The sequence below is a fragment of the Saccoglossus kowalevskii genome, chromosome 6 (assembly GCF_978046115.1).
Source record: "Saccoglossus kowalevskii chromosome 6, keSacKowa6.1, whole genome shotgun sequence".
Lineage (NCBI taxonomy): Eukaryota > Metazoa > Hemichordata > Enteropneusta > Harrimaniidae > Saccoglossus > Saccoglossus kowalevskii.
Genome location: NC_140646.1, coordinates 20,135,101 through 20,157,613, shown reverse-complemented (window position 1 = coordinate 20,157,613; position 22,513 = coordinate 20,135,101). Strand labels below are relative to the sequence as shown.

Below are 22,513 nucleotides of genomic sequence, written 5' to 3'. Positions count from 1 at the left end.
AATATTATAGCAATATTAGCGAGTTGTTTCGAATCCGTTTCTGTTAAATACCGGAAAATAGATTTCGCAATTTAGTTCTATGTTTTTATTTGACTTAGCTGGCGGTATACAGTTCCAGGATACAAGTACAGTTGTAACTTTACTAAAAGTTACATCATTTATTACCAGTCTACGCGGGGAAAATGATTGTGTTTTGTACTAAACCGGTGTCACCGGTAATAAACGACCGTGTTCATGTACTCGTTGTAGACACATTTCAATGTCGGGACCAGAAGTTGTGGTATTTACTTTAAATTCATTTAGTTTGGACGTTATCTCGTTGACTCAAACTTGCGTTTCCCGCCAATCTACAATGTTTAACAAGCAGAATATCCCGACAAACTCGAAATTCAAACGTACAGTGCCTACGACATTGGGGATGTTTGATGGTGAGTACAGTTTTACTAACACGTGTAAAAAAACCAAATATTTACTATTTTTGCTTGTAATTACAGTCTCTCTATCACTATTGACTGTGGTTATGATATCCCGAGAAGTATCAATGGTTAATGTGCCAATACGCCTGTCACCTAAACTAGAAGGGGACGGTCGATTCGTCCCAAATCACATTCGTCCCAAGTCGATTCGTCCCACAAGTTGATTCGTCCCAAGTCGATTCGTCCCACAAGTTAATTCGTCCCAAAGTCGATTCGTCCCACAAGTTGATTCGTCCCAAAGTCGATTCGTCTCACAAGTCGATTCGTCAGATTTAAGGTTAGCCCACTACTAACTCGCCAAATAAGCACAAACACATCCAAACAACAAACTGTTCACGTACACGTCATGCACTGACATGCGTAATTGTTTGTTGCGCCATTTTTTTTTTGCCGACGTTATATACAAATACACCTTACGTACAACGCTGAGTTATTAGTTAATAAATACAAATACACCGTACAAGTTATTAGTCAATAAATACAAATACACCTTACGTGCAACGTGGAGTTATTAGTCAATAAATACAAATACACCTTACGTACAACGCTGAGTTATTAGTTAATAAATACAAATACACCGGACATTCAACGTACAAGTTATTAGTTAATAAATACAAATACACCTTACGTACAACGCTGAGTTATTAGTCAATAAATACAAATACACCTTACGTGCAACGTAGAGTTATTAGTTAATAAATACAAATACACTGGACATTCAACGTACAAGTTATTAGTTAATAAATACAAATACACCGGACATTCAACGTACAAGTTATTAGTTAATAAATACAAATACACCTTACGTGCAACGTAGAGTTATTAGTTAATAAATACAAATACACCGGACATTCAACGTACAAGTTATTAGTTAATAAATACAAATACACCGGACATTCAATGTACAAGTTATTAGTTAATAAATACAAATACACCGTTCACGCAACGTGGAGTTATTAGTTAGCGTGTCAGTAACAGTTGGCATAGAAATTGACCCTGTTCAAGATCGTAATGCTGACTAAAAATTTAAAAAATGGACGAATGTGAATTGGGACGAATGTGAATTGTGACGAATCGACTTGTGGGACGAAAGTGAATTGGGACGAATTGACTGTGAATCAAACTAGATGCCGTCCATTATTATGAAGCTTACGAATAATATAATATTTAACATCTGTCACCCCTTTTTTCAGAAATTTCTGTTATAATTAAGGGCCATTAGAAACAGGTAGTCATGTGAAAAATACTTGACAAATAAAAAAAATGTATCTTTAAAAACACACGAAAAAAATGAAAAAAATATTCTCTTCTATCTGCTGTTTCGTATGCATTTGTAATGGTCAACAACTCCTATTAAAAGGAACTACATTGTATTATTACTAGATACATAACTGCTTATAACAATCAAAAGTAACAAACTTTTTTTTTGTAAAATTTGTTATTTAAAAAAATGTAAGAAATGATTATTAATGTGGGAATGTAAAAGGTGTTTAGTTAATTGTTAAAAGTCAAACTCTAGTACTCTAAAGTCCAATTCTAAATGACACCTCAGTTACAACTGTAAATCTTTACGAAAATTTCGAAATTAACAAGTGTGACCCTAATTTTCACTACATGTAAAGTATTTTCACAACAATACTTTTCAGTGAACTGTTTCAATTTGAGAAAAAAACAAATATTTAGCCTTGGTCTAATTTTTTTTCAAAAAAACTCCCTCGCTCTATTTAAAATGTCCTTTCTGACTACCAGTACCGGTATATAATGGACCTATGATAGATCAAAAGAGATCACAAAGTCACTAGTCAGTGTACAGTCAATACTTCTGACACAATATACAGAAAACCTGCATATTCCACTGGTACACAATTTTTTTGAGGTGGGAAGAGAGGAACGACTAGATTGTCGATGCCACCCTCCCTATGTCCCCAACATACAATACACTACTGTCTATATGTAGAAATCCTGTAAAAAACATATGTCATCTTTCTTACCCCAAAAAACTTAACATGTCCCTGTGATGAAGATCGTGAACCCTGCATTTGTTTTGAATGATTTACAAATATAAATATCCTTGTAATTTTATGCCAAATTTATGATGATTATTTTTGCATGCGTCCCTGAAAACAAAGTTCAGATTCAAGGGTAGAAAATAAAAAAGAAGTTTCTTGTGAATAACCACTCTTACATATAACAATAATGGTAAATAATATGTTTATAAGCAGGTGTCTAAGAAGGTCTTTCTTTTGTACCCCTATCCCTACCCTTACCTTGCAGCCCTCCCCCCAAATTGAATTATATATACCCCTTTTGAGGACACCTAGTGTTATCTAGTAGGGCATATACACTTAAATTTGGGGGCTGAAGGGTTAGGATATGGGGGGTCTTTTCATTTCCTGTATTTGTGAATGTGTACAATGGTCAGTTCGAGCAGGACTTTATAGTCGCTGTTTAACTGAAATATTTACTTGTACATTCTTGGTATTTTAGTATTCAGTTATCACCTCAAATTTGAATAGCAACAACTCCTTGATTCTGTCCAAACCATTTTGCAAATATCTGTTGTCATGGGAACATTTTTTGTGCACAAATTATAATAAGCAAATTCAAAATCACTTGCAATGTTGTAGTTTTATGACTCTTGTGAACATTCTGTTTTTTTAGCTCCGCTGTCGACTTTGTCGAGCGGAGCTTATCATATGAGTGATTGTCCGTCGTCGTCGTCCGTGTCAATGTTTTACTTTTTCGACTTCTTCTTGAAAACTACAAGCCTAAATGCTTTGATACTTGGTGTATATGTACCTTGGGTAGACCTCTCTTAGGTTTGTTCATTTCATGTTGATATCTTTAATTCTCTAATTTTGGTGAATATTTTTGTCATTTTTGGTAAAAACTATATTTTCGACTTCTTGTTAAAAACCGCAAGTGCAATTGCTTTGATATTACATCTATAGGTACTACATGTGGACCTCTCTCAGATTTGTTAATTTTGTAATGATACCTATAATTCTTTAATTTTGGTGAATATTTTTGTCATTTTTGGTAAAAACTGATATTTTCGACTTTTTGTTAAAAACCGTAAGTCCAAATGCTTTGATATTACATATATAGGTACTACATGTGGACCTCTCTCAGATTTGTTCATTTTGTAATGATATCTTTAATTCTCTAATTTTGGTGAATATTTTTGTCATTTTTTGGTGAAAAGTGATATTTTCGACTTCTTGTTAAAAACCGCAAGTCCAATTGCTTTGATACTACATATATAGGTACTACATGTGAACCTCTCTCAGATTTGTTTATTTCGTGATGATATCTTCAATTCTCTAAGTTTGGTGAATATTTTTGTCATTTTTGGTAAAAAGTGGTATTTTTGACTTCTTTAAAAAAAATGGCAAGTCCGATTGCTTTGATATTACATATATAGGTACTACATGTGGATCTCTCTCAGATTTGTTCATTTTGTGATGATATCTTCAATTCTCTAATTTTGGTGAATATTTTTGTCATTTTTGGTAAAAAGTGATATTTTCGACTTCTTGTTGAAAACTGTAAGTCCGATTGCTTTGATATTACATATATAGGTACTACATGTGGACCTCTCTCAGATTTGTTCGTTTTGTGATGATATCTTCAATTCTCTAATTAATTTATTTTGGTGAATATTTTTGTAATTTTTGGTAAAAAGTGATATTTTCGACTTCTTGTTAAAAACTGTAAGTCCGATTGCTTTGATACTATTCATATTGTTCATTTTCTAATGATGTCTTCACTTCTTTAATTGAAATGTGCATTGCTAACAGCGGAGCTATCTCAGCCGATAGGCTGCTTGTTTAAATTTCAATTAACATTATTTTGTGTTATTTAATTTGAATAATTTGTTCTTTTCTATCAGACTCTGATTTGAATAAGGTACACTCAACACCGTCTCCACCAAGACAGAAATTATTACGGAGGCGAGGTGAAGTTGTACAGAAATTGAACTTGGCGAGAAGAACAGTCCCTGATCACTTACTAGTAGTGTCACTCATAGAACAGCTGTGTTCATTGTATGAAGCAGACAACAGGAGATCCAGGAAGTTATTCAAGTTCATCTGTGATCAACTGACAATAATGGAGGTAGGTGGCTTTGGTTGCTAGCGTAATTAGTCTGTATACCCCCTCCCCCCCACCAATGGTCAGCATGAGGATAGATGCCCATCATGTACACACTGAAATGGGAAAGTACAAGTCTCTGATAGAAAATGTTCAATTTGTGAAATTGGGGTTTTCCTGTATTCTATTCTATTCTATTCTATTCTATTCTATTCTATTCTATTCTGTTTTTTACTGACTTGCAAAATATTGAAAAGTGGAGGAACACCCAACCCCAATTTTTTTTTCGTTAAGTTTTTTTTTATTCATATGTCAACAAAAGATGATTCGTATTAATATATGTAGATTTGATGTGATTTCTTGTCAGATCTTACCACCGCTGTATCATCTGGATGAGTTTAGTCGTATGAGAGCACAGTACAAGATGGCATTATCCAATATAATGAAGGTTGCAGTCGCTACATTTCCCAAAGATGTAAGTAGAATTTGTACACAGCGTTTTGTGCAAAACATCATTGGTTGAACATGTCTGTGTTATAATGTATTATATTATACCAGTATATTGATGGTGTTAATCCATTGATTTGATTGGTCCAAACACAAAATTTGCATATGCAATCCATGGTATATTGGCTGATAATGCACGGCTAAACCAAGTGGCCCTGGAACATGAATTGACTACAGGTTTAATACGAAAATGCATAAAACCGGTATTATTTGATTTTTAGGTAAATATTGTGGTTGAATTTTAGAAGAATATTGAAAAAAATACTGAATTAAAAACATCTGAAAAGTTATATAACTATAATATTGCTTTTTGTTAATGGTGGGATCCAAGTTGTGAGCGTCGGTCGTTGGGTGATTGTCGTTCGCCACACAAACCTAAACCACCGTCCCTTAACACCGTGAGGTGCCGACACGAACGCCAGAAGGCTATGTTCTCAGTGTTGTTACTTTGAGATGGATTGCGAACTTCCAACAAAGAAAACATGATCTTTAAGTACAAGATATAATTGAGGGATTTAATGACATAAAAATGCAAAAAAACTATGGGTCACAGGCAAAAATGTATGCCAGTTTGCCACTAATAACAACCGGTGTCCGGTAGCGGCAGCTGACAAAATTGCAGTGCACCCGGGTAATTGTCATCTGTTTCAAAAAACACGGGACAACGCAGGATTCGACGACGATATATGGTATTGTAAATCTTCACTATGGGTGAATAAATTACAGGAGATGATGAAGGTAATTTCGAAAGCTACAGATTTGTGCCGAGTGTACACCAACCACTCAGGCTGTATTAGAGCGACGGCGTGCAATGTCTTTCGGCCTTAGTTGAGACAAGGCATATCATGTATGTGTCACAAAAACGATGTGAAAATCCGATCTTACACCATCAAACTTACCCCAGAACAACGACAAAACTTGTCAGTCATACTGTCACAAAACTTTGGTTATACCAAAGGTATCCAGGTCAGATGTTGGAACTGAGGTCGCTGTGCCGGTCGGCGTACATGATACACCGCGTACCGCCGCGTACCGCTGAACGTCAAATATACACAGTTACAAGTAGTATGATGAGTCACAAAACCAGTTTATTTCACAACTGTACTTTCAATGGGCAAATTACAGTCCAAATTGTACAAAAACCGGAATGAAAACGTGGAAAATCCGTTGTTTAAATGATCCAAACTGTACATGACCCTGTATTTCAAATCGCGTTGTGCGTCAGTAAAAGGTCATCCTTTGTTATGCTAATTTGTGTGTTTACGCTGCTCTATTCAACGTGGATGTTTTTTTTTCATGTGGAATAAAAATTAGTTTGTATTCAATTTGAACTGTGTTGCGCATGTAATTTTTGTATGCATTCAGCGTACAACTACATACTATTCTTATAAATATTCATGTTCAAGGGCCATAATCATGATCTTTTAGTAGATGAAAGTAAACTCTTTTTTTACAAGTTTTATCGAATTGTCAATATACTGGTATAATATAATAGCAATAACCCCCGCCGAAGTTGGGTATACCACTTGATATTGCACAATTCACTCCATATATGCACTCGCCTGCGGCTCGTGCATATATGTCGTGAATTGTGCAATATCTCGTGGTATACCCGCCTTCGGCGGGGGTTATTGCTTAAATATTTATTGCAGTTTTGTCCTGAATTGGATTTTGATTTAAAGCGAGAGAGTCATTACCTACCTACCTAAATTTCCAATTGGCTTAAAGTCTTGACAGATATGCAGGTTTTGTGAAAGTGACAATCAAAAAGTTAGGCAGTGAATAAAACAATAGATACTGTCAACTGGAATAGACCATTTTCCGTACACTGCGAGAATCACGCGTTATGCGTGAAATCGAACGTAAAAACAGGACAAACAAAGGTCATAGCGTCGTAGTGGCGTCAAACATCGCGTGGGATTCGACAAACGCAAAAGTATTTCGGGGACATTTCCATGCTTAATAATGTGCTGTCCACATTTGATGATAGGCAATTTCGATTAAGTAATGGTATTCGGAAGCAATATTCCTCTGTCAAAGATCGGCCAGTCAATGTAAGCTGCGAAATAAAGAAATTCTAGTTCAAAATCAAATCGTTCGATTTTTGCGGCAGACGTTCGACGCGCGTCTTTCATGCATCTCGCGAGATCTCGCAATTGTTCGGAAAATCACCTATTAAGGGCGTTTGAATGAACTGAATTACACGACTTTTACCATGACTCTACGCCCATAGAAATTATTACTGCTACAAAATTTTGTCAGGTCAGGTTTTTATTCTCAAAATTGAAGTTTGGTTTAATTGTTTATGCGAAGTACTTTGGGAGTGTCAGGACTTTTACGTAGAAAAATATTCCGTGAGTCCTAGTCTTTAGGAAATGGTTTTCGGCATACTAAACGTCAAACATCTGTGTGAAATGAAATATGATTGTGTAAAAAAAAAAATCAACAATGAATTAATGTTAAAAAAAGAAAAATTCATACGCATTGAATGACTTATGCTATTTTGCAGCCAAGGCACATAGTATTACCATCATCTTTGCCTGAAAGAGCTATGATGCTATTTGAAAACAGCAACCCTGTGGACGCTCACATACATGTGGACAGAGAGGGTTTATTTAATGCATTTGTATCTCGATATAATGAAGAGTTTGTAGAGTTGGTGCAACTAGGGAAAGGTGGCTTTGGCTCTGTCTATAAGGTAAAGAGAGTTCTCAAAATTAATTTGATATTGTCATGACAGGGCCTTATTTAGTGGTTATTGGTAACTTTTTTTCCAGTAATAACTTGTTTAATCCCACTTTACCCAGAGTATCCAGTGGGTGTGATATATGATGGATAATGCGATGAAATCAAGTGAATTACAAGATAATTTCAAATTTGCATGAAAAACATTTATTTCCAGTCTTTAAATGATCTGGTTACCATATTTGCTCTATTAGTAGCTCATACGCATGTAAATTACAGAATGATGGATTTATGTGGTCAAAAGTAATCCTGTAAAATACTTTATTTTAGCTGGAATTAATTTTTGCTAAAAAACTTTTTGGGTATTTCGTATTTAATTTGTTTTCACTGATTTTTGACAGTTTGAATGTAAAATATAGGAATATATTTTGTAAATGTAAAATATAGGAAAATATTTTCACTGAATCATTCCTTCAGCGAAAATAGCGAAAATTAATTCCAAGTGAAAATAAAGTAGTCTACAGTATTTTGACATTTCAATATACAGCAAGTGTGATTTTTAACATCGCTTCTATTGGAGATAAAAAAAATCATAAATTGATTTTTGAGGTGATATTTGCATAAATATTAATGATATTTACATGCTTACATGTACTAATGCATACATAATATTATTTGCAGACATATTTATATATATATTTTCTTTATACAGGTTAAAAATAAGTTGGATGGTCGAGAATATGCTGTGAAGAAAATAAAATTGAAAGATAACAATCCTGATATGTGTTTGAAAGTATGTATAAACCCAGAATAGGTGACTTTCTGTTCACCTAGAGATCTTGTGTATTGTGTGAATGGCGCATAATGAATGTCTACAGCAAAAATTAAATAATTTGATTTTTAACTTGAATTTCTTTTTTATATAGCTCAATGTTCAAATGCTAATCTTTCAGAAGTGAATATAGCACTAAGATAGCCTTACTACATAGCACATTATTAAGTGTGGAAATACCTCCAAAATATTTTAGCATTTGTTGAATCCCACATTTGTTTTTTGACACCACTACATTTCTATGACCTTTGTTTATCGCACTTTTTATGTTTGATTTCACACGAAATGCATATCTCGCATTAAACAAAAAGTGGTATTATATAGAGATTATATTTTTACAGTTGCATGTTGTATATTATAAAGCCTGAGTATGTTTGTTATTCTGGGATATAGTCCGACCTAAAGTGTCACATGAACTGTTATTTCTAACTGTTTTATAATCATTTTATTTTTGATTTGTGTAGATTTTGAGAGAAGTGCGCCTGTTAGCCAGTATGCATCATGGTTGTATTGTTGGTTATAATGCTGCCTGGTTAGAGAGAATATCACATAGGAAAATACTAAGAAGTCACTCACACAGCCCACATGCTTTGCCAGCCTTAGAAAATCACTCAGACTCGCATACTAGGTAATTGACCACAATATTTTTAAGACTTGTGATCGGTCCACTCACCTATTACTCACTCTAATCAAGACCCAGAATAGATAATTGTCACTCTTCCCTATCCATACCATTTTGAAATTTTAATAGTATAATAATATTTTATTGACACAACACTGACACAGAAGGGTACATGGTCTTTAAAAAAAGTATAACTAAAACATACAAAATACAACACGACTAGGAACAATAAAACTACAAAAGCAAGAAATAAAGGTTAAGTATTTCTTGAGAAATAGAAAATCACATTTGTTGTATACTACCGTAAAATCTGTATTAGAAGCCGCATCCTAAATAGAAGTCGCACCCATTCTTTTTGAATAATTGACAACCAAAATTTAAAAATGTGTAGATGCTCTAATGGTAGCCGCATCCCATCTGTTGCATTGTACCATTAAAATAGAAACTGTGGCTTCTAATGCAGATTTTACGGTAGCTGGTAAATCATCAAAATATTATGTATTTTGGCCATAGAAACACCTCTGTAATTTATGTAAGAGCTTGCGCTACTAATAGTGCAAATATGGTAAAGCAACGTTTATGATATGACTTGCCCTTTGCTATTTCTCTTTGTTGCTGCAATGTTACATTGGTTTGAACTTTATAATGTGTACAAAGTAGGTTTCCCACTTTACAATGTTAGCTATACAACTGGCAGGCATTTTGTTATCAGAAATAACCATTCCCAAGGTGAACACAAACAAGTGTTGCACATACATCACACAAGATAGATGCAATTTCACAATCAAAGTGAATTAAGAGTGTCTTTCTGGGTCAAATTATGTCACTAAGTGATACATGTGAAAATGTTACTTTTTGACCCCAAAACCATACTTTTTTTATTCACAAATTCAAAAGCCAAAATGATGTACATATGTATGCTTTTACGCTTCTGTGGTGAATTTCATTACAATATTATTACACACATACATTTTTAACCTTTTTTGAACAAAATTTGACCCTAAAACACCCACAGATCAAAAAAAAAAAAAGCAATTATGAGGGTGTTTTAGCCATTGACTTGATGACTTGTTTTTCAATGATGGAGATGTTATATGATGATGTTATAAAATTTGAGTAAATTTTCAGTTTTTACTCGAAAAATTTGTGTCCAATCTTTGAAGGATTGTGCAGTCTATAATCAGGACTATTTTGTGAATTTGTGTGATGAAGAGGGAACTGGTGGTGACAAGGTTAAAACTTGCATGCAATAACTAGTAACAACTATGGGCAAATGTAAATCTTGTGTTCGGTTGGGTTGATCATTTTGTTACATAGTGTTTTCCTCATTCATTATGACATTGTTTTTGTAGCTCTGATGGTATCATTTTTGAAAGAGGATCACAGCATTCAACAGTGTTTATCTCAACGTGTGAAGAAAAGTTTGATAGCTCGCATGAACAAATTATTAATAATAGGGGATCCATTGATAGTTCTGACTTGAGTACTAAACCGGAGATGTGTAATTCTGAAGACAGTTTTGAAACTCCTGTGAATTCGCCATCTGTTACAAGTGTCTTTCACTCGGCTATGGCGTCACGAGTGGATACAGTAAAACTGGAATCATCCGCCGTTGAATGCACTTCATATGCGAAGAGTATTCACATTATAGACAGTGCACAACTCTCGACCCAAGCTTGTGAAGCAATAATCAGCGAAACGAGGATTCATATTAAAAACACTAATGACATTACTGAGTACTGTTGCCATGGTGACGTTGAAAGGGACGCTAATTCTATGCAAGATTGTAAAACTACTGACTGTGTTGTAAATGATATCATCACCGGACGTCCAATGAACAGACACAACATAGAAAGGCATGTACATTATGGGAATTGTACCGACTCCGGTTCAATGCATGATAGTTGTAGTTGGGAACCGGAGAGCTGTGATCATTATCCGCAGCACAAAAATGAAGGTTATTATTCGGATGATGGCGTCAATTATGATGGTACTGTCAGCGAGTTTAATCAACTGGTAAGATTGTCTTCATTGTCTTCCAATCATGGATTATTACAAAGACACAAAAGATCAATTTTAAGAGCCTTAGAAGACTGTATAACACTATATTCCAGTTTATATTAAAGTTGCATGATCCAATGAAAATCAAAATATCATAGAATTTATATCAAAGTTGCCTGTCTTTGTGTTTTCTTGTGTCTTTGCACCAATTTTGTAATCAGATAAACATTTTAGTGAAAACACTAATCCAATACATTGATAATGCAAACTTGAAAAGAAGCATTTAGTAACTTTCTTTGTTTTTTGATACGTATTATAATTAATTTGTGTTCATGTTTATTAATTTAATCTTATTACTCAGAGCCCAAAAAATTGTAATTTCTTTACGGTGATAATAAAGTCTTATTGTATTGTATTGTATTGTATTGTAATGAGCTACATCATAAACTTTTGACACAAAACATATTTGTTTTGTCAAAGACATAAAATAAGTGTCAACATTGTTATTAGTTTGCTCTATACTAAATAAAATGAGACCGTATATGCAAATTATGATTTTTATAATTAGTCAGTGATTGTTTTATTTCCACTTTTCAGAAATATGGTATTATGTTATTTATTCAAATGCAGCTTTGTTCCCACACATTGAGGGAGTGGTTGGTGGAAAGGAATACATCTGTCTCTCCCACTGCAGGTATTGTAGCACTTTCCTACTCAAAAATAGAATGAATAGGAAAAGTTGAATACCTCCGGTAATCCTTAGTGATATAAAGTAGTGTTGTGTAGGTTGCTTGAAGATTGACAGAAACTAAGCTAGATTATTTTCAAGTTCGTTTTTGTTTCAACCCTTTCTCAACCAGTTCTCTCTTTTCATCACAAAATAGTCCTGTTTATAGTCTGCACTTCTCTTTCAGAAAATTTGAATAGCCAAATAAAAAGTAAAAAACTGAAAATTAACTTAAATTTTGTCTGTTGTCTCCAAAATTAGGATTCGTTTCCTTAAATACTGAAGAATATAAGAAAAAAGTGCCGAATAATTTGGATGAGAAAGTCTGGTGTTGAAAAGGTTAAATGCCGAGTCTAAATGCTGTGGGGGAATCCACATGATTAGTTTTGACGAATATGGATGAAACTTATTACAAATCTATTCTGATTGCAAAAGCATCTTTGTTTTAAGGAAATGTGGATAGTATCAGACGAAGAAAGATTTTACAGCGAGCACAAGATATTTGCATACACCTAACTCTTGCACCCGGCAGGTAATTACCGAGGGACTTTGCAACATCCCCAAACACATTGCTAAACACTCCAACGACCGTTGTAGACGCAATAAAGTTGCATACACGCCTACGTGACAATTATTCAAAACAACAGACCAGGGTTTTCAGATGGTCAAACATTTATCAAACAATCATGTTTTAATCATTGTTGATATCGGACACTTTATTATTTCATGCATACATGTACATATGCTCGTTCATTTAAAGGGCGGCAGTCGTCGTGCCGCGTCCTGTTCGATATGAGACTCATAGCAACGTATAAAACGCGTGTAAAATATAGTGTTTATTTACATAAAATTCGAACACGCGCTGCGCGACGACCACCACGCTTTAATACATTCTATTTTGAACGTCTCACGATTTCTGATTTTGAACAATTATTGCTATTATGTCAAAGCGTTTAGACAAAGACACTGAGATGGAGATTATTCGCCTCTTGCGAATGATCAATGGCGAAGGAAGTTAAACTAACGAGGGCAATGGTTCAAGGGATTGTGCGGCATTTCTGTCGCATCGGTTGAAATACGTTTCGAAAGTAGTAGTGGCGGTCGTCGACTGAATGTTACACAAGAAAAAGTTTATCGAATTTTGTCTGCGATCTGAAGGGTATTTGAAACTGGTATATGGTGACAGTGTGGAGGTGAAATAAAGTGGAATATTCTAGGGAAAGATTGTCTGGGCGATGAGTGTTCTGGCAAACTGGCAATGGGACCAGCCATTATGCGAGAAATTGAACGAGACACTCACAATGCTAATAATATTAATATAAATCCATTTAGAACATCTCAACAAACTACAAATCAAAAGAATTTATATTTATCATTTCTTGTTAATATTCATTCCCAGTTTTAGTTCCTATTATATTTCTCTCAAGTGTTACACAGCAATGATTTTTGTACCTACAAAGCAATGGAATAGTCCAACTATCCCTCGTTCTTCGTGGCGAAACATCAAAGGCATTCCGCATCCAGTGTTTTAATTAACTGTCACGTGAGTGGATATGTAACTTTATTGCGTCTACAACCGTCATTGGAGTGTCTAGAGAAGTGTCTGGGGATGTTGCAAAGTCCCTCGGTAATTACCGACTGGGTGTGGGAGTTAGGTGTATGTAAATATCTTGCGCCTGCTGTAATCAACTTATTTTTAATGTTTCAAGTTCTGTTCTGAGCTGAGCTTTTCGGACAAATGTTTGAAAGAAGGATATGGTTTACAATAGTGTAGTTTAACTTATTTAATAAACACCGTTTGACAGTTTCAATGTTTTTTCTGTAATGTTTGTTGTCAAAATATTTCAAAGATCCAGTATACGATAAATTGATTCATGTGTGCTTCTGTAATAGAGCAAATCACTGTCATGTAATTTTGTTTATTATTCAGATCCTTTCTCGGTAGTTAATGAAGAGACAAATATGGGAATATTTAAGCAAATCTTAGAAGGTGTCAATTACATTCATTCTCAGGGATTGATGCACAGAGATCTGAAGGTAAAGTGTTCTTTGTGTCGTCACAGGAAGTGTTGGCTCAGCACAGACCTGTGTCATATGATGCCATACTAGCCGATTTTGCCTAAAATTCTGCCTATTTACAATTCTACCGTCTATTTACACTAGTGTTTATACATGGAACTTGATACATCTTTTTAAGTGGCTTTTTAATCACATATTTTAGTGAAATATTAATGTCATACACAATTCAATGTTTGCAACAGCAGAAACTATTAAACACATAATAACAATAATAAAATTTGTGTTAAAAATTTCCAGGGTAATTTCAGGTTTCAACTAGCTTGAAATAGAATGTCCATTAATGAAATGAAATCATGTGTAGAACGCCTTGTAAACCAGGAACTAGCAGCGTAAACTGATAGCAGTTTTATATAATTTGGAGACCAGTTTATTTCTACAAGTTTCAAGAAATCACAGAAATGTTTTATTATATCCCTAAAATACTTGCAAACAGACAAATTGAATTTGTTATTGGAGGACCTTGAAATCATTTGCTGTCTTTGCTACAATGTCAGCCACAAGTCCACATTAATTCCCATATAATGTTTTTTAGTCCCCGTTCGGACGGAGTCCGAAAACGGGGACTCATGTTTTGCCCTGTGTGCGTCCGTCCGTCCGTCCGTCCGTCCGTCCGTGATAGCGGCCATTTTAAGGCCGAAAATGCATCAAAATCGCACATTTTCACCATTCCGGACCCGGATCTCAGTTATGCATGGACGGATTTCATTCAAATTTGGTACATACATTAAACATAATAGGACCTTGATGCACGTCATTTTTTTTTTCGGATCAAGTTCGAAATGGCCGACTGGCGGCCATTTTGTTTTAAAGAATTCAGTTCTGGATCCGTATCCGAGACATGTCTGGATTGATCAAGTTCAAACTTCACACACACAAGGTACATCATGTCACAAATATGTATGTGCATTTGTTTCATGATCCCATTAACGATAGCCAAATGGCGGCCGCTTTAAGGCCGAAAATGCATTGAAATCGCACATTTTCACCATTCCGGACCCAGATCTCAGTTATGCATGGACGGATTTCATTCAAATTTGGTACATACATTAAACATAATAGGACCTTGATGCACATCATTTTTTTTTTCAGATCAAGTTCGAAATTGCCGACTGGCGGCCATTTTGTTTTAAAGAATTCAGTTCTGGATTCGTATTCGAGACATGTCTGGATTGATCAAGTTCAAACTTCACAAACACAAGGTACATCATGTCACAAATATGTATGTGCATTTGTTTCATGATCCCATTAACGATAGCCAAATGGCGGCCGCTTTAAGGCTGAAAATGCATTGAAATTGCACATTTTCACCATTCCGAACCCGGATCTCAGTTATGCATGGACGGATTTCGTTCAAATTTGGTACTTACATTAAACATAATAGGACCTTGATGCACGTCATTTTTTTTTCTGGATCAAGTTCGAAATGGCCGACTGGCGGCCATTTTCTTAAAGAATTCAGTTCTGGATCCGTATCCAAGACATGTCTGGATTGATCATGTTCAAACTTCACACACACATGGTGTATCATGTCACAAATAGATATGTGCATTTGTTTCATGATCCGCTTAACAATAGCTGAATGATGGCCATTTTAAGACCGAAAATGCATTAAAATCACGTATTTTCACAATTCCGGAACCAGATCTCAGTCATGCATGGATGGATTTTGTTCAGATTTAGTACAATGTGTTGTACATATGCAGGTGCATTTCGGTCATGATCTGCTTTGAATGTATATGTCACTCAAATATGAACGGAACGGGGACGTGTCATTGACAATGACTTGTTTTTTTTATTTTGATTGCACCCAAAATAGAGGTGCTTGAATGATTGAGAATGTTTGCATTTCTGAGAATATCAAATATCTACCTTTCAAGGATCTAAGCTATGTAGTGAATATGCGAAAGAGGGAACTGCACAATTATAGTCCCCGTCAGTCTTCGTCCGTCCGTCTGTCCGGAGTCGTATTTCAGAATCCTGTGGACCGATTCCGTTCATTCTTTGCATGTGCCTAGTACTTGATGTGGGACGTATGCACATGCAGTGCAGTTTGTTTCATAATCAGATCACAAATTTAACGAGAACTGTGTCATTTTCAATGACTTGTTTTTTTTGTGTTTTTTTCATCAGCCAAGGAATATATTTCTCGAGAAAGCAGACAACTGTATTCGTATTGGTGATTTTGGTCTTGCCAGGGAAGGCGTGATTGATGTTGAAGTGCCACTGACACCGCTTCACCAAGGTGAGTTTTTGAAAAAAGTTTATCTTTCATAGGAGCCATCTTTCATTAGGCATTCCATCCCACAGTTAGTGAACATGGACATGTTTTGATTTGAAACCAATATTTTTTCATTCTATGAGTTAATACATCCATCTGTCATTTTGTTCTCATGATTTGATCAATTAAATTCCAATTTGCCAAAATTTCAAAACATAATGTTAAACAGTATGATGCAATCCTGTTTGACCAACTGGCAGTAATTTTTGTTTATGAAATCATATTACAGTAGCCCCTAACTAAATTGTGGGTGATGGAATCCAAGCAAAAACCGTGACTTATCGAGGGTCGCGACTTACCAAAGGGTCTCGGGAAAGGGGGGATTTATGCATTGAAAATGGATAAAAAGCCCATGTACACACATAGGTTTATTATTATAAGTACATTTTCTATATTGAACATTGTCACCGTGTCCATGTCTGCATGGATTCAATACAAAGGCATGACTTTGCAAGGGATCACTGTATTTGAAAGTGTCAACAGCCATTGTTGCATTAATTGTCATATTCTCAAAGACTGCCCCTAAGATTTTTCCAGAACCAATTATGTGCAAACTTCCCATAAGTTAACCAGTCGGTAAAGTGAGGTGATTTACGTGATGTGTTCTCGTCTTTAATAATTGTCATCTGCAGCTGTATTACTTCTCAGGATCAATTAAACTTTTCCCTTTCTCTAAATTTACTATACTGCAAGTAAATCAGTACCTATATAAATAACAAGATATTTATCACACACTAGGGTGCAAGAAAGTTACAGTGTAATCTGATACACATTGTGACAATGATACTATTACTTTTTATGTGCACAGAAACAGCACTCAGCATTGTGAGATGACTTCTCCCAAATATAGAGATGCCATGCTCTGATACTGGGCTACCATGTATACCCATTAAGCCACACACAAGGTTGTTGTTCTTCAATGATTTTCCTTCCTACAGGTGTATACAGTACAGACAGCAGTCACACATCTGGTGTGGGTACATGTACCTATGCTTCCCCAGAACAGTTGAAAGGCTCCTTCTATGATAATAAGGTTGGTATGAATTATTTGTGCGTGTATAATAATATTTACAATGTTTTGAGAAGGATATGTATAAAAATGCCCCACCCACGTGTACACCCAGAACCTGGTCATGGAGATATAAAGTACATTCTTTAATGTAACCTCCGCTTTATTAGTTGAATGTAGTTTGAAAACAGGGACTTGTAATTTTACCTTTGTTCGTTCAGCCATGTATCCATCAGTTCATGTGTCTGTTTGCCGCAGCTGAGTCTCAGACATACCTGGGCCGATCTCACTCAAACTTTACACATACATCACATCACATATCATACATAAGCACATGCATTTGTTTCATGATCCAATTCAAGATGGCCAAATGGTGGCCATTTTGGGGCTGAAAATTAATCGAAATCAAGCCATCCCAGAACTGGATCTCAGACATGCATGTCCATTGAACATAATGGGTTTTTGATGCATGTCCTTTTTGACTCCCGTGTGCGAAGCACAAAAGGGAGTCTTTGCAGCTACCCTGTATGTCTGTCTGTCTGTCTGTATATATGTACCGGTATGTATGTATGTTTTTTGTTCCACCGTTATCTCAAGAACCACAAATCAAATTTCGATGAAATTTGGTTCATAGATACTCTGAACTAATGCACAGATTTTATTAGTTTTAGGTAAAAATCTGTGCATATTAATTAATTGCTAATTTGCATAATAATAAGTAAATTTTCAGCTTTTCCACTGATATCTCATGTACTAATTATCATGTTCGATGAAACTCTGAACATAGATACTCTAGGACTATGCAGAGATTGATTGTTTTGGATTAAATATTTGTGTATATTAATCACCTAATTTTCAACTGATATATCAAGTATGAATCATCACATGTCAATGAAACTTGGGACATAGATCCTGTAGAACTATGCAGAGACCTGATTTAGTTTTACTGATATCTCAAATACTAATCATCACATCTCAATAACATTTGGTACATAAATGCTCTAAGACAATAGACAGACCTGATTAATTTGGGGTTAAAATCTGTACATATTAATTACCTAATTTGTATAATTAAATCAATTTTAAGCTTTCACACTGATATCTACAGTACTAATTATTCAATTTCAATGAACGTTGGTACATAGATGCTCTAGGTCAATGTGCAAACCTGATTATTATCTATTATTTCCATAATTAGCATAATAATGTATAATTTTTTGGTTCTAATCACATTTCAATGAAACTTGGTACATAGATGGTCTGTTACATTGTCTCTTGTCTCCAACACTCAACACATGAGTTCTTTCAAGCTTTCTTTGATTTACATATTCAATTTAAAATGGCTGACTGATAGCCATTTTGTTTTTATCGAATGCTGTTTTGGGATCCATATTGCTAACATGGCTGGACTGATCATGTTCAAACTTTACACATGCAGCATGTGACACCTTTGCACATGCATTTGTTTCAGAATCTGATTCAAGATGGCCAATCGTCATTTTCATGCTAGAACTGAAACATGAATGAATAAAGGAATCCCACAAATAAACTGGCTCCACTTTGTATCATGTCCGTCACACAAGTGTGAATGATTATTTGGCACTAAAAACTGGACAGGGACTTGTCATTGACAATGTCTTATTGGTAACATATCGTATTAAATACCTTACTAATAAAGTGGAATGTTGACTTTTTGGTAGCTATACTCGCATAGTACTGTTCATCTGTAGTGATCTCATGCTAAAATTCCACTAACGATAACATAATAGCAAAAGTTTTCTGGGGAATGGGAAAAAAAGGATAAATTCACCACAATTTTTGAGAATTGATTTAATTCTTCTGTTATTTACCATCCATTCTGTGTTTAAGAGGAAAATATTATCTCATGTTTATTGCATTCATTTCAGTCGGACATGTACAGTCTAGGCATTATACTTTTTGAACTTTTCCATCCATTTGGTACCGAGATGGAAAGATTCAAACATCTAACTGCCATCAGGGAGGGTGACATTCCGCCAATCCTCAAAGAACAATGGCCCCATGTATGTGATGTCATAGAGAGACTATTGAGCAGAGACAGTCGTGCCAGACCCAGCGCCAAGGAGATCTTACATAGTGAACTTTACAGGAGCAAAGATGAGATCATCGAGGAGCTGCATCAATTGTTATCTGAGAAAGACAGTAAACTGATGGAGAAAGAGAAGGAGCTGACGGAGCTGAAAAGAGAACTGAGGAAAAAGGATGAAATGATACAGAAGTTGCAGGAGATGAAATTGAAATAATGTCATTATTCCCTTGTTCGATAGGATGACCAGTGATTGAATTCTGTAACCTTGTAGTATTTCATGTAGATTTCAAGTTGATAACAAACACTAACCAAAAATGATAAATTATGAATTAATTGAAAAACAGCAGGTGACGCTATAAGGAAAGAGTCAACTTTGATTAAAGTGTGCTTTTTATCTCAGTGCAGACTGAGATAATATATTCATTACTCTGATCATTACATGTGCTAGTTAAAAATTATGTGTAGTTTTAATGATAGTTTTAAATTGAAAATAGAAAAAACATGTACATTTTTAGCTCCGCTGTCGACTTTGTCGAGCGGAGCTTATCATATGAGTGATTGTCCGTCGTCCGTGTCAATGTTTTACTTTTTCGACTTCTTCTTGAAAACTACAAGCCTGAATGCTTTGATACTTGGTGTATATGTACCTTGGGCAGACCTCTCTCAGATTTGTTCATTTCATGATCATATCTTCAATTCTCTAATTTTGGTGAATATTTTTGTAATTTTTGGTAAAAAGTGATATTTTCGACTTCTTGTTAAAAACCGCAAGTCAAATTGCTTTGAATACATATATAGGTACTACATGTGATTCTCTCTCAGATTTGTTCATTTTGTAATGATATCTTTAGTTCTCTAATTTTGGCGAATATTTTTGGTAAAAAGTGATATTTTCAACTTCTTGTTAAAAACCGCAAGTCCAATTGCTTTGATATTACATATATAGGTACTACATGTGGACCACTCTCAAATTTGTTCATTTTGTAATGATATCGTCAGTTCATTAATTTTGGTGAATATTTTTGTCATTTTTGGTAAAAAGTGATATTTTCGACTTCTTGTTAAAAACCGCAAGTCCAATTGCTTTGATATTACATATATAGGTACTACATGTGGACCTCTCTCAGATTTGTTCATTTTGTAATGATATCTTTAATTCTCTAATTTTGGTGAATATTTTTGTCATTTTTGGTAAAAAGTGATATTTTCTTCTTGTTAAAAACCACAATCATTTATGGTGAAAAATGATATTTTTGAATTCTTGTTGAAAACAGCAAGTCGCATTGCATTGATACTATACATGTTGTTCATTTTCTAATGATATCTTCTGTTCTTTAATTGAAATGTGCATTGCTAACAGCGGAGCTATCTCAGCCGAGGGGGTGCTTTTTTTGTATGTGCATCAACTTTTGAAAATAACGAATCTGAAACCTTTTTTTTTTTTTACTTAATATTGACTCTTGACTTTTATTCCCCTTGAACTGGTGGATAGATGAATTTCATCGTATATAAATCAATCCATTTTTTCAGAAAGATGCCTCCTGTCATTCATAGTGCCCTCAGTGTTCATACTGAAATTCTTTTGTTTATTCATTGGCAAGACGCACACCACTGTACTACGTATTTCTATGGGCTCTGCGCGCGCTGCTGCTGAACTTGGAACACCGACCGAAGAGCCGGTGAAAACAACAGGAACTCAACTTTGAAGTAATCCTGAACAATCAAATTTATACATGTTACACACGTAGGGTTAATCTTGTTACACTTGGGAGTCTTAACAACCATCCCAAAGTACTGTTTTCTGGGAGTTACCGACCTTTGTTTTCACCGTGATGGTTGCCATGCAGTGAAAATGCCCTGGATGTCCGCCCCGAGAATACAAATGAGACCTGTTTCCTATTTCAGGTTGTATTATGCTACTGACTTTGTTTTATAATTCAGCTGCATCTGTTGTCTCTCAGCCTGGTTGTAAGTCATGATTTATCACTCTGAATTTCTGGGTTTGAAAAAAAAATGGATTGAAATATAATGGAAATTATACAAGAATTTAAGGGTAATCATGAAATTACAAGTGTAATTGTCACCCATTGATGTGCCTTGTATGGTATGGTATAAAACATACTTGCAGTGTACCAAAAAGGGAAATGTGTAATACGGTAAATGCCTGTAACTTAGAATGTTAGGCTTTACATTAGTGTTTGGTTTATAGAGCTTTTTAAATCTGTATGAGGGTCTGGAAATAGCATTCAGTTTGGATGGGTTTTGGTTTTCTGTATATCTTCTGTAGTGAAGTTGAATGTTATAACATCATCAGGGTTAATTTGTAATGATAATAGTAAATAGTGGATGTTAAAATATCGAGTGAATATTTATTGTCATGAGCTTTACATTGATTTTATATTTGTACTTATTTAATATGTTTTGTTTCAATAATATATTGATCATTAATATATTGATCATTAATAGAGAACAGATCTCTTTACAAGGCCTCAACTCCATGTATACCGTATTTCATCAATATTGATGCTTGAATCTATAATAAACACTATACAAGACAATGCTTAACTTCTTACAGATTTTACTCTCAGATTCACAAACCAAACAAGCTGACCATAGTTACTGCCTCTCTTAATCCTATGAGCTGACCTGAGTTACTGCCTCTCCGAGACGTTGCATGATCTCCAAACCCAATAAGCTGACCAGAATTACAGCCTCTTCTCATGGATCTTGCATGATCCACAAACCTAACATCCTGATCAGCATTACAGCCTTTTATGGATCATACATGATCCCTAAACCCAATAAGCTGACTGGAGTTACTGCCTCTGCTGACCCATAAACCAAACAAGCTGACCAGTCTTGCTGCCTCTTCTTGTTGATCTTGCATGCTCCCCAAACAGCCTCTTCTCATGGACCATTTTACTGCCTCTGCTGAGCCTTACTTGTTCCCCTAATCCCAATTAGCTGACCAGCATTACAACCTCTTCTCATGGATTTTGCATGATCCCCAAACCCAATAAGCTGACTAGAGTTACTGCCCCTTCTGGGACCCTACATGATCAATGAACCCAATAAGCTGACCAGCGTTACAGCCTCTTCTGCTGGATCTTGCATCATCCCCAAACCCTATGAGCTGA

General features: G+C 35.2%; 1 protein-coding gene across 1 annotated transcript; it reads left to right on the top strand.

Moving 5' to 3' along the window:
- The first annotated feature begins 103 nt into the window (after positions 1–103).
- LOC102807945 (eukaryotic translation initiation factor 2-alpha kinase 1-like) lies at positions 104–19,795 on the top strand. Its single transcript, XM_006821415.3, has 12 exons — positions 104–428; positions 4,369–4,592; positions 4,936–5,043; positions 7,585–7,773; positions 8,473–8,553; positions 9,057–9,220; positions 10,567–11,230; positions 11,813–11,909; positions 13,873–13,979; positions 16,152–16,263; positions 17,238–17,332; positions 19,216–19,795. The coding sequence occupies exons 1-12, from the start codon at positions 260–262 to the stop codon at positions 19,588–19,590; spliced, it is 2,385 nt and encodes a 794-aa protein (XP_006821478.1). The 5' UTR covers positions 104–259; the 3' UTR covers positions 19,591–19,795.
- Positions 19,796–22,513: the final 2,718 nt, after the last annotated feature.

Coding starts and splice junctions, on each gene's coding strand:
- LOC102807945 (XM_006821415.3), top strand. CDS start 260: ATGTCGGGACCAGAAGTTGTGGTATTTACTTTAAATTCATTTAGTTTG. Junction 4,593..4,935: donor ATCAACTGACAATAATGGAG/GTAGGTGGCTTT, acceptor ATTTCTTGTCAG/ATCTTACCACCGCTGTATCA. Junction 11,231..11,812: donor TCAGCGAGTTTAATCAACTG/GTAAGATTGTCT, acceptor TCCACTTTTCAG/AAATATGGTATTATGTTATT.